This window comes from Lacerta agilis, chromosome 8, assembly GCF_009819535.1.
Source record: "Lacerta agilis isolate rLacAgi1 chromosome 8, rLacAgi1.pri, whole genome shotgun sequence".
Lineage (NCBI taxonomy): Eukaryota > Metazoa > Chordata > Lepidosauria > Squamata > Lacertidae > Lacerta > Lacerta agilis.
In genome coordinates, this window is record NC_046319.1 from 82,583,000 (window position 1) to 82,596,309 (window position 13,310).

The 13,310-nt window shown below is 49.7% G+C and overlaps 1 protein-coding gene across 1 annotated transcript in view; it reads left to right on the forward strand.

Moving 5' to 3' along the window:
• DLL3 (delta like canonical Notch ligand 3) overlaps window positions 1–13,023 on the forward strand; it is a 62,330-nt gene extending 49,307 nt beyond the window's left edge. The window contains exon 6 of the mRNA XM_033158819.1: window positions 12,766–13,023. Coding sequence (XP_033014710.1) covers window positions 12,766–13,023 — 258 coding nt within the window. The remainder of the gene's footprint in view (window positions 1–12,765) is intronic.
• Window positions 13,024–13,310: the final 287 nt, after the last annotated feature.

Genomic DNA, 13,310 nt, shown 5'->3' on the forward strand with positions numbered 1-13,310 from the left:
GCAAAACCTCTTACTCGGGATAAGTCTTCTCTAGCTCCATTACTTGCACACTCACCATGTAAAGCAGGGGTCACCAACCTAAGGCCCATGGGCTGGAAGCGGCCTGCGGAGGTGGTTTGACTGACCCAGGAGCTGCCCATCTGCGCACTGCAAATGGGGACTCGTTTCTGAGATGCTGGAAATCGTGCCTGCGCAGATGCTGGAAATCGTGCCTGCGCACGCGCAACACAGCCCCTGAAGGGATCTCAGTGGGACCGATCCAGCCCAGGCAAGATAAACCTTGCTGACCCCTGATGTAAAGGACCTGATGTAAGGCATATTTCGATGGTTTATATACAAACTTGCACTTGGTTTCTATCATTGAACTCAACCCAACTGGTGCACAAGAGGAGAATCTGGAGGTAGAGCGAGGGAAGGGCTGAATTGGGAGAGGTGATGAAGAAAAAGTCCAAGTGCTACATAAAAGGTAAGTCTGAAGGTGCAAAGGACGTATCACAAATTCCACGAGTAGATCACCAGAATAGAAAATGGATATATTATACAGGGAAGAACAGATAACACAAAGATTGAAAGCAGCAGGATGAGTGGAAGACGGAATTCATAGAGTACAAGAATGTAAAAGACATAAAAGCAGCTTTTGGGTGAGTGCAAATAGGATACAGAAGCTGATGTAGATAGAGATGGGGTGAAGAAAGGAAAGATATGGTCAAAAGGACAGGTAGAATGAGCAAGCCAACCAGCAGAATACAGTCTGGAATGAGGAATAGGGTGTCACGGTCTGGTTCACGGGCGGCCGAAGTCCTGGCTGAGGACGTTGGGACCAGGGGCAAGACGACGGGGTGGGAGCATGAATGGGAGTCCGGAAGCCGGGAGTCAAGAAGCCAAGGGTCCGAGAATCAGGAACCAGGGTCCAAGGGTCAGGAACCACGAGTCAAGAAGCCAAGGGTCCAAGGGTCAGGAACCAGGAGTCAAGGAGCCAAGGGTCTGAGAATCAGGAACCAGGAGTCAAGGAGCCAAGGGTCTGAGAATCAGGAACCAGGAGCCAAGGGTCCAAGGGTCAGGAACCAGGAGTCAAGGAGCCAAGGGTCCAAGGGTCAGGAACCACGAGTCAAGAAGCCAAGGGTCCAAGGGTCAGGAACCAGGAGTCAAGGAGCCAAGGGTCTGAGAATCAGGAACCAGGAGCCAAGGGTCAGGAACCACGAGTCAAGAAGCCAAGGGTCCAAGGGTCAGGAACCAGGAGTCAAGGAGCCAAGGGTCTGAGAATCAGGAACCAGGAGTCAAGGAGCCAAGGGTCTAAGAATCAGGAACCAGGAGTCAAGGAGCCAAGGGTCCAAGGGTCAGGAACCAGGAGTCAAGGAGCCAAGGTTCTGAGAATCAGGAACCAGGAGTCAAGGAGCCAAGGGTCCAAGGGTCAGGAACCAGGAGTCAAGAAGCCAAGGGTCCAAGGGTCAGGAACCAGGAGTCAAGGGTCCAAGGGTCAGGAACCACGAGTCAAGAAGCCAAAGGTCCAAGGGTCAGGAACCAGGAGTCAAGGAGCCAAGGGTCTGAGAATCAGGAACCAGGAGTCAAGGAGCCAAGGGTCTGAGAATCAGGAACCAGGAGCCAAGGGTCCAAGGGTCAGGAACCAGGAGTCAAGGAGCCAAGGGTCCAAGGGTCAGGAACCACGAGTCAAGAAGCCAAGGGTCCAAGCGTCAGGAACCAGGAGTCAAGGAGCCAAGGGTCTGAGAATCAGGAACCAGGAGCCAAGGGTCAGGAACCACGAGTCAAGAAGCCAAGGGTCCAAGGGTCAGGAACCAGGAGTCAAGGAGCCAAGGGTCTGACGATCAGGAACCAGGAGTCAAGGAGCCAAGGGTCTAAGAATCAGGAACCAGGAGTCAAGGAGCCAAGGGTCCAAGGGTCAGGAACCAGGAGTCAAGGAGCCAAGCGTCTGAGAATCAGGAACCAGGAGTCAAGGAGCCAAGGGTCCAAGGGTCAGGAACCAGGAGTCAAGAAGCCAAGGGTCCAAGGGTCAGGAACCAGGAGTCAAGGGTCCAAGGGTCAGGAACCACGAGTCAAGAAGCCAAAGGTCCAAGGGTCAGGAACCAGGAGTCAAGGAGCCAAGGGTCTGAGAATCAGGAACCAGGAGTCAAGGAGCCAAGGGTCTGAGAATCAGGAACCAGGAGCCAAGGGTCCAAGGGTCAGGAACCACGAGTCAAGGAGCCAAGGGTCAGGAACCACGAGTCAAGAAGCCAAGGGTCCAAGGGTCAGGAACCAGGAGTCAAGGAGCCAAGGGTCTGAGAATCAGGAGTCAAGGAGCCAAGGGTCCAAGGGTCAGGAACCACGAGTCAAGGAGCCAAGGGTCCAAGGGTCAGGAACCAGGAGTCAAGGAGCCAAGGGTCTGAGAATCAGGAGTCAAGGAGCCAAGGGTCCAAGGGTCAGGAACCAGGAGTCAAGGAGCCAAGGAGCCAAGGGTCAGGAACCACGAGTCAAGAAGCCAAGGGTCCAAGGGTCCGGAACCAGGAGTCAAGGAGCCAAGGGTCCAAGGGTCAGGAACCAGGAGTCAAGAAGCCAAGGGTCCAAGGGTCAGGAACCAGGAGTCAAGAAGCCAAGGGTCCAAGGGTCAGGAACCACGAGTCAAGAAGCCAAGGGTCAGGAACCAGGAGTCAAGGAGCCAAGGGTCTGAGAATCAGGAGTCAAGGAGCCAAGGGTCCAAGGGTCAGGAACCAGGAGTCAAGGAGCCAAGGGTCCAAGGGTCAGGAACCACGAGTCAAGAAGCCAAGGGTCCAAGGGTCAGGAACCAGGAGTCAAGGAGCCAAGGAGCCAAGGGTCAGGAACCAGGAGTCAAGGAGCCAAGGGTCTGAGAATCAGCAACCAGGAGCCAAGGGTCCAAGGGTCAGGAACCACGAGTCAAGAAGCCAAGGGTCCAAGGGTCAGGAACCAGGAGTCAGGGAGCCAAGGATCCAAGGGTCAGGAACCAGGTGTCAAGGAGCCAAGGGTCTGAGAATCAGGAAGCAGGAGCCAAGGGTCCAAGGGTCAGGAACCACGAGTCAAGAAGCCAAGGGTCCAAGGGTCAGGAACCAGGAGTCAAGGAGCCAAGGGTCTGAGAATCAGGAGTCAAGGAGCCAAGGGTCTGAGAATCAGGAACCAGGAGTCAAGGAGCCAAGGGTCTGAGAATCAGGAACCAGGAGCCAAGGGTCCAAGGGTCAGGAACCACTAGTCAAGAAGCCAATGGTCAGGAACCAGGAGTCAAGGAGCCAAGGGTCTAAGAATCAGGAACCAGGAGTCAAGGAGCCAAGGGTCTGAGAATCAGGAACCAGGAGTCAAGGAGCCAAGGGTCTGAGAATCAGGAACCAGGAGTCAAGGAGCCAAGGGTCCAAGGGTCAGGAACCAGGAGTCAAGAAGCCAAGGGTCCAAGGGTCAGGAACCAGGAGTCAAGAAGCCAAGGGTCCAAGGGTCAGGAACCAGGAGTCAAGGAGCCAAGGGTCTGAGAATCAGGAACCAGGGTCCAAGGGTCAGGAACCACGAGTCAAGGAGCCAAGGGTCCAAGGGTCAGGAACCACGAGTCAAGAAGCCAAGGGTCAGGAACCAGGAGTCAAGGAGCCAAGGGTCCAAGGGTCAGGAACCACGAGTCAAGAAGCCAAGGGTCCAAGGGTCAGGAACCAAGAGTCAAGGAGCCAAGGGTCTGAGAATCAGGAACCAGGAGCCAAGGGTCCAAGGGTCAGGAACCAGGAGTCATGAAGCCAAGGGTCCAAGGGTCAGGAACCACGAGTCAAGAAGCCAAGGGTCCAAGGGTCAGGAACCAGGAGTCAAGGAGCCAAGGGTCCAATGGTCAGGAACCAGGAGTCAAGGAGCCAAGGGTCTGAGAATCAGGAACCAGGAGCCAAGGTTCCAAGGGTCAGGAACCACGAGTCAAGAAGCCAAGGGTCCAAGGGTCAGGAACCAGGAGTCAAGAAGCCAAGGGTCAGGAACCAGGAGTCAAGAAGCCAAGGGTCCAAGGGTCAGGAACCAGGATTCAAGGACTTATTCTGGGCTGTGTTTCCCCTGCTGAATCATCTGCTCCATATTCTTCAGGTTGGGCATTGTTTTCTTTCTTGGAGAAGACTGAGGCAAAGAAGGCACTGAGGAGTTCTGCCCTTTCTCCTAGATCCTTTTCACATGTACTGCTCTCAAGCCAGGTGTCACCCATCCTGTATTTGTGCCTTTCATTTTTTTTGCCCAATTGTAATACTCTGCATTTCTCAGTTGAAGCATGCAGAGGAACATGAATGCAGAAGAGGAAACTGGAAGCTTAGTTTCATCAGTTTCAAGAAAATGTTCTTACAGTCATGAAGGAATGGCAAAAGACAGTTGATGACTGGATAAGCGCTGCTGAAACAGGTTTGGCTAAGTCCTGCCAGAACAGGTTTTGAACACCACAAGCAGTAAGAGGCAAAGACTGAAGGCATGGCCAGAATGACCCCAATATAGGTAAGGCTTTTGACAAAGTGGTTTAATGTGAGCTGGACAGCCCAAATGTGAGCTAGCTGCTAGGTGGGTTTGTAGCTGGTTGACCGAACCTAAAGAGTGCTCACTGGTGGTTCCTTGTCGTCCCAGAAAAAAGTGAAAAGTGGGGTGCTGTGTTATGTTCCAGGCCAGTTATCGTTCAGTGTCTTTATAAGTGACTTGGATAAAGGAATCGAGGGGATGCTCATCAAAATTTCAGACGGCGCCATACTGGGAAGGGTAAACTAATGCAGCGGAAGACAGAATCAGGATTCCATATGACCTTAACAAATTGGAAAACTGATTCGGGACTAACAAAATGAATTTCAAGAGGGACTAACGGAAGGTTATAAAGCTAGGCAGGAAGACCCAGCTGCACAAATATAAGATGGGAGACACCTGGCTTGTCAGTAATACATGTGAAAAGGATCTAGGGGTCTTGGCAGACCACAAGCTTAACATGAGTCAAGAGTGTGATGCAGGGGGAAAAAACGTGAATTCTATTCTAGGTATAGTGTCCCAATCAAGGGAAGTAATTGTTGTTGTTCAGTCGTTCAGTTGTGTCCGACTCTTCGTGGCCCCATGGACCAGAGCACGCCAGGCCCTCCTGTCTTCCACTGCCTCCCGCAGTTTGGCCAAACTCATGCCAGTCGCTTCGAGAACACTGTCCAACCATCTCATCCTCTGTCGTCCCCTTCTCTTTGTGCCCTCCATCTTTCCCAACATCAGGGTCTTTTCCAGGGAGCCTCAACTTCAGGATCTGTCCTTCCAGTGAGCACTCAGGGCTGATTTCCTTAAGGATGGATAGGTTTGATCTTCTTGCAGTCCACGGGACTCTCAAGAGTCTCCTCCAGCACCATAATTCAAAAGCATCCATTCTTCGGCGATCAGCCTTCTTTATGGTCCAGCTCTCACTTCCGTACATTACTACTGGGAAAAACATAGCTTTAACTATACGGACCTTTGTCGGCAAGGTGATGTCTCTGCTTTTTAAGATGCTGTCTAGGTTTGTCATTGCTTTCCTCCCAAGAAGCAGGCATCTTCTAATTTCGTGACTGCTGTCACCATCTGCAGTGATCATGGAGCCCAAGAAAGTAAAATCTCTCACTGCCTCTATTTCTTCCCCTTCTATTTGCCAGGAGGTGAAATGACCTTAACAAATTGGAAAACTGATTCCGGACTAACAAAATGAATTTCAAGAGGGACTAACGGAAGGTTATAAAGCTAGGCAGGAAGGCCCCGCTGCACAAATATAAGATGGGAGACACCTGCCTTGTCAGTAATACATGTGAAAAGGGTCTAGGGGTCTTAGCAGACCACAAGCTTAACATGAGTCAAGAGTGTGATGCAGCAGCAAAAAACGTGAATTCTATTCTAGATATAGTGTCCCAATCAAGGGAAGTAATAGTACTGCTGTATTCTGCTTTGGTCAGACCACACCTGGAGTACTGTGTCCAGTTCTGGGTGCCACAACTTAAGAAAGATATTGACAAGCTGGAACGTGTCCAGAGGAGGGCGACCAAAATGGTCCAAGGCCTGGAAACGATGCCTTATGAGGAACAGCTTAGGGAGCTGGGTATGTTTAGCCTGGAGAAGAGAAGGTGAAGGGGTGATATGATAGCCATGTTCAAATATCTTAAGGGCTGCCACGTGGAAGATGAAGCAAGCTTGTTTTCTCCTGCTCTGAAGGGTAGGACCTGAGGCAATGGCTTCAGGTTACAAGAAAGAAGATTTCGACTGAACACCAAGAAAGAACTTTCTGACAGGAATGAGAAATAGGGCAGAGATCAGAGAGCTGCCGGACAATGAAATGGCCTCCTTCAGAAGGTTGTGGACTCTCTTTGCTTGAAGGTTTTTAAGCAGAATTTGGATGGTCACCTGTCACGGATACTTTAGCGGTGATTCATGCATTGCAAGGAATTGCACTAGATGACCAGTACCGTCCACCTCTACAGTTCTGATTCTGGAGGGACTGGGCATTTACCTAGAACTTCAGCATTCAAGAAACAAACATAAGTATTAAGTGTGCATGTTACAAGTGGCGTAAACGTAATAGGGCCTGCTGCCCACCTACCTTCTGTGAGGCAGGAAATTTATGAACCTATGCATGTTTATTTAGAAGAAAGTCCATGTTAAAAAATAAAAAAAAATCCTTCCAGTAGCACCTTAGAGACCAACTAAGTTTGTTCTTGGTATGAGCTTTCACGTGCATGCACACTTCTTCAGATACACGAATCTTCAGATGCATGCACACGGAAGCTCATGCCAAGAACAAACGAGTTGGTCTCTAAGGTGCTACTGGAAGGAATTTTTTTATTTTTTATTTTGTTTTGACTATAGCAGACCAACACGGCTACCTTTGTTGTTGTGGTTCAGTCGTTCAGTCGTGTCCGACTCTTCGTGACCCCATGGACCAGAGCACGCCAGGCACCCCTATCCTCCACTGCCTCCCGCAGTTTGGCCAAACTCATGCCAGTTGCTTCAAGAACACTGTCCAACCATCTCATCCTCTGTCGTCCCCTTCTCCTTGTGCCCTCCATCTTTCCTAACATCAGGGTCTTTTCCAGGGAGTCTTCTCTTCTCATGAGGTGGCCAAAGTACTGGAGCCTCAACTTCAGGATCTGCCCTTCCAGTGAGCACTCAGGGCTGATTTCTTTAAGGATGGATAAGTTTGATCTTTTTGCAGTCCGTGGGACTCTCAAGAGTCTCCTCCAGCACCTGTAACTAAATTCCACGAGACATGCCCCAATTAAGTACACATATAATTACATTTGTATCCGTGAAACTTCCAAATGCAAGTTGCTCTCTTCTGATTGTCCAGGGCACTTCATTTCCCCCCTCCCCCTGGAAAACTCCTGGACCCAGGTTGCAATGACTGTAGACTGTAGACCCAAAGTGCTGACTCTGGGTGGTTGAATGTTTACTTTGCTTGTTTAATACCTTCATGGTTGTCTCCAAAGCTCAAAGGAACCATCTTCTGTTGTCCCTGGCAGTATGTACCAGAGGGTGAAGAGCTACATAGATGCACCCTGTGCTTTCAGATGTCATAATGGTCCCCAGTATTGCTGCATGTAGCCAGTTCTACTTTTCAAAATTCAAAACTTTATTCCAGCAACCTGATGATCCTGTTCATGAAAGACTTACTTCACTCATATCAGGGCTAATAATTTTGCTTGTAACTTCAGTCCATTTATAGCTAGCTCCTATCTATTTATAGCTCATAATACTGTGTCCAGTTCTGGGCACCCCAGTTCAAGAAGGATACTGACAAGCTGGAACGTGTCCAGAGGAGGGCAACCAAAATGGTCCAAGGCCTGGAAACGATGCCTTATGAGGAACGGCTTAGGGAGCTGGGTATGTTTAGCCTGGAGAAGAGAAGGTGAAGGGGTGATATGATAGCCATGTTCAAATATATCAAAGGATGTCCTATAGAGGAGGGAGAAAGGTTGTTTTCTGCTGCTCCAGAGAAGCGGACACGGGGCAATGGATTCAAACTACAAGAAAGAAGATTCCACCAAAACATGAGGAAGAACTTTCTGACAGTAAGAGCTGTTGGACAGTGGGATTTGCTGCCAAGGAGTGTGGTGGAGTCTCCTTCTTTGGAGGTCTTGAAGCGGAGGCTTGGCAGCCATCTGTCAGGAATGCTTTGATGGTGTTTCCTCCTTGGCAGGGGGTTGGACTGGATGGCCCTGGTGGTCTCTTCCAACTCTATGATTCTATGATTCTATGCCGAGCAATATATTTTATTGACATTAGATTACCTAGAGAAGAAGTCAGTTGGCTGTGTTCCCTTCCCAGGTGGCCATTTAGTGGGGACAGATTTGCTGAAAGCATTGTCTGAGGGAGCAGGTGCACGAGCGGGTGGCACTGTGGGTTAAACCACAGAGCCTAGGGCTTGCCAATCATAAGGTCGGCAGTTTGAATCCCCGTGATGGGGTGAGCTCCCGTTGCTCGGTCCCTGCTCCTGCCCACCTAGCAGTTCTAAAGCACGTCAAAAGTGCAAGTAGATAAATAGGTACTACTCTGGCGGGAAGGTAAACAGCATTTCCGTGCGCTGCTCTGGTTCGCCAGAAGCGGCTTAGTCATGCTGGCCAAATGACCTGGAAGCTGTACGCTGGCTCCCTCGGCCAGTAATGTGAGATGAGCGCCGCAACCCCAGAGTCGGACACGACTGGACTTTAATGATCAGGGGCTCTTCTCTAGCACATGCTCATCTCTGAGCTGCCAAAAGGAATCAAACTGGTCCATGAGATGCAGAGCTGAGCATTACTCTCTCCCTATAAATGCCCTTGTGCAGAGATGCTTTTGTAGCCTCTACTTTAGACTGATCCTTTTAAACTTAAGGGCTTTTAATGACATTTTAAAGAGGCTTGTCTTTGCATGACTGGCACTTGCTGTATTGTAGTAGCACTGTGACCCAGTCTTGTGCCTGTATGCCTGATGGTCACAATCTGTGCACCTAGGGCAGGGATGGCGAACCTTTTAGAGACCGAGTGCCCAAACTGCAATCCAAACGAAGTAAGAAAAGCAATCCCAACTGCTTTCATTGACTTAAAATTATTTGGCAGAGAATTCCACACGTTAAGGATTCCCCGCTTTTAAACTCCAGCCTGAGCAAGCAAGCGTGCTTGGCGTGGCCCTCTGAGCATGTACAGAGTGGCGGCCCCCCCATCATGCCGCCGTTTCCTGAAAGGGCCCCAGGGGCTGCCCCACGTGCTAGCCTCGCTCCCTTGTCCAGCCTTGACCGGCCCTTACACAGGGTGTGTAAAGCATCAACCTCGCAGCAGCAGCAGGAGGAGGAAGGCGGCTGCTCGGAACTCTCAGCGGCCCACCAATGTGGCAGCGCACCTCTGAGCGTGTGCAGAGCGCTACACCCTCCCCCACACACAGCGGAGGCTCCCCAAGGGAAAACGCGCACCCTGGAGGTTGTGGCTCCGTTTTGCACTCCTTGATGCCCCATCTTGAGGTGCTTCTACTCGGACACAAGTCCCAGGATCCATGCCCAGCCTCTAAAAACAACATGAGTGCCTGCATCACGTATCCGAATGGCACCAATGCCCCACCTGTACCTTCCCTTTGCGCCTGCCTGGCCACGAGATTGCCTTCTCGGTCTGGGCATCCCGTGCTGAGTGACTGAGCCAAAGGAGCCCTGCAGCAAATGGGCCAGTTTGGGGATTTCGGCTCATTACTGTCCTGCTTGTGCAGCATCCGAAACTGAGGGCCTACCATAATCGTTGCCGATGCTATTTCGCAAAACACTCGCACAAAATACTTAATTGCCATAATATTCTCTGGAAGCCTCTGTGCAATTGGGCGCAATGAGCTCGGGCCAAAGAATAGCCGCAACCCCCGTTTTGGATCGTCAGCGCCCTGACGAGAATCGCATCTCGCCCCTGCCGTGTAGTTTCCTGTGCCGACCCGCTGCGCACATGGTGCTCTGGCTTCCCAGGTTGGGCTGAGGACTTGACATGTCGCCTTCGCCTTTTGCTGGCTCTAAGTGTCCCCTCTGGCACTCGTGCCATAGGTTTGCCACCACTGACCTAGGGTAACTTGCAATATGAGGTCCGATCTATAAACTGCTACATATGAAGGTAACCTGTATTGAACTTTTGTTCAGGTCTGCCCACCTAGCAGTTCGAAAGCACGTCAAAGTGCAAGTAGATAAATAGGTACCGCTCCGGCGGGAAGGTAAATGGCGTTTCCGTGCGCTGCTCTGGTTTGCCAGAAGCGGCTTCGTCCTGCTGGCCACATGACCCGGAAGCTGGACGCCGGCTCCCTCGGCCAGTAAAGCGAGATGAGCGCCGCAACCCCAGAGTTGGACACGACCGGACCTTTACCTTTGAAGACCTATGACCTTTAGGTTATCTAAGCCAAGAGCATTCATCGTTAAGGCCTGCAAGAACTGAAATGCTTTGACCAAATCAAGTCTAAAGAAAGCAAGGCTCTTCTGCAAGTAAAATGACATGAAGTGAAAGTTTAGCTGTAAGTCCAAGATCTCTTTCTTTCCTTCTATCCTTGAAAGTGCTTCAGCTGGAACAGGGCTAGCCAGCATGGAGCTGTCCAGATATTATGAGACTCCAACTCCCATCAGCTGCAGCCATCGTGGCCAATGATCAAGGACAGTGGCATAGTGTGGGTTGCTGGTGCCTGGGGCGGGCAAACCGCTGATGCCACTAGAGTGCCCCCCCCCCCCGAGCCAAGCTGGTCCATGCTGCACTGCCTGCCTGCCCACGCAGGGGGGAGCCCTGCCGGCTGACATGGCCCTTGGCGGATAATCCCCCCCCCAAAAAAAAACCTGCAGAGAGGAGTGCTGGGCCGTGCTGCACTGGGGTTTCCCCTTGCCTTCCTCCGTCTGTCCGCACCTGCTCACCATGGGCCTTAGCTTCTCTGCCGCCCTCACCAGGGTAGGGATCCCTGTGGAAGCTGGCACCTGCCAGGGGGGCTAGTTGCACACCCAAAGGATTTTGCACCTGGGGCCCCAGCCTCCAGCCCCCCATGCTACACCATTGATCAAGGATGGTGGGAACTGAGGCACCCCTGGGTTGGCAGCCCTTGAGCTAGAGCATTTACAATGCTAAGTACGCTTTTCAGGAGCTGAACGGATGGGACCGAGCCCAAATAATGATCGGTTGGTTCTGCTCGTAGCTTAAATGTGAGAATGCGATCAAAATGGTAAACCCTATTTGTGTTTTGTATTGATTATATGTGAGATGAACAACTGCAGTGGATTAGGGGTCCGAACACAGTGGGACATGAGCCACTGGGAATATCTCCTGCGCAAACTCCAATGAAACACACACACAATTTTTTATTGTATCTTTTTTAATTGAAATTTTAAATTAAAACATACAAGTCAATTAAACAAATTAAACAAATCATACATACCAATCAAAACATACGAATCATACACCTGTATCCCCTCATCCCCACCCCCCTCTGACTTCCCTCCAGCATCATTTCTTCTTGTGTCATAAATCCTTTTCTCAATATGCATTCTGTATTCTCATTTTTTTTCTTTATGCAATATTTTCTTATCCTCTTAATCTCTTTATTTTCCCTTTATTTTTCTTCATGTCTCTTAATCTAGGCACGCAAGAACATCATCCCTTGAGTAATGTCTGGCCATATAATCCTCGTAACATTTCCATTCATTTTTTAAATTTTGTTTCGATGTATTCCTTATTACTGCTGTTAATTTTGCCATTAATAGATACTCATTTAATTTATAGATCCATACTGTATTTTTTTAATTGTATCTTTATCCTATTTTTAAGATTAGTATTGTCTGTCTCCTGAAAACATGAGAGTTGGGCCCTGTTCTTAGACTTATAAACTAAGAGACAAAAGCGCATGTGGAAAGGTAGCAGTAAAACAAGCATTTACCGTATTTTTCGCTCCACAGGGCGCACCAGACCATAGGGCGCACCTCGTTTTTAGAGGAGGAAGCAAGGGGAAAAAAACTTTTCTGGTTTTCCTCCTCTAAAAGCCCTGTTTTTTTGAGGATCAGCTAAAAGTTTTGCAGCTTTTTTGGCAAAGGGAAAAACCCTGGTTTTTTTGAGGATCAGCTAAAAGTTTTGCAGCTTTTTTGGCAAAGGGAAAAGCCCTGGTTTTTTTGAGGAGCAACTAAAGTTTTGCAGCTTTTTTGGCAAAGGGAAAAACCCTGGGTTTTTTTGAGGATCAGCTAAAGGTTTTGCAGCTTTTTTGGCAAAGGGAAAAGCCCTGTTTTTTTGAGGATCAGCTAAAAGTTTTGCAGCTTTTTTTGCAAAGGGGGAAAAGCAAAGAGGAAAAGCCCCGTTTTTATGCGGTTCAACTCACATTTCTGCAGCTTCTAAAGGAAAGGGAGCCTTTTCTACAGTTTCCAGACAGATAATCTAATCAGCCAGTCACATGTTGCTGGGGAAACAAACAACCTCCCTCTGCAGCACATTCAACAATGGAGGGTGGGGCTGAAAGGGAGCCGGGACTCTTATCTCTCTCCCGATCTCTTGCTGATCAGCTGCTGAGCGGGGTCCTTTCAACACCCCCTTTTCTCTTTGTAAAATAAAAAGCATGATCCTCTTTTGGCCCCTGGGCAATACAGCTCCAGGGACCCCCATTCGCTCCATAAGACGCACAGATATTTCCCCTTACTTTTTGGGAGGGAAAAAGTGTGTCTTATGGAGCGAAAAATACGGTAAATCTAGCTGGGTCCCCTTTCCGATGGTCTTACACAGGACACCACCTCAGTGGTTTGTGCCTCAGCCTCTTCCATCCTGGTTAAAAAGGCCTAATCATTCGGCTGTCTCTCCTCCCCCCCCCCCCCAGGACTTGGAGAATGACTACAAATGCACCTGTCCTCAAGGTTTTTACGGCAAGAACTGCGAAGTCAGTGCTATGACCTGCGCCGATGGGCCTTGTTTCAACGGCGGGACCTGCGTGGAGAAACGGATCGGCGGCTACACTTGCCACTGCCCAATGAATTACCACGGTTCCAATTGTGAGAAGAGGATAGACCGGTGCAGTAACAACCCGTGTTTGAACAGTAAGTGTTCCTTTCCTCTCTGCAGTGTTTCATCGTGCTAATTATGGGGATCCTAATTTGGATTTTGAGTATCACAAAACACAGTACGATTATTATTTTTTTTAGCATATACTTTTAAGAGGTGAACTGTAATCTTGCTGTGTCTTAAACAAGGTTCCATTTATCTAGCACAGCAAACTACAGCAACTGTAAAGTTTTAAAGAATGTCCAGTAGTCTGGGTTCCACAAAACTTTGCAGGGTACTGTCTGTCGCGGGTTGCTCCACGGCGTTGTAGCAGAGAATTGCAAAAGCCACAGGTTCTTTAGTGCAGTATTCTTTTATTGTGGG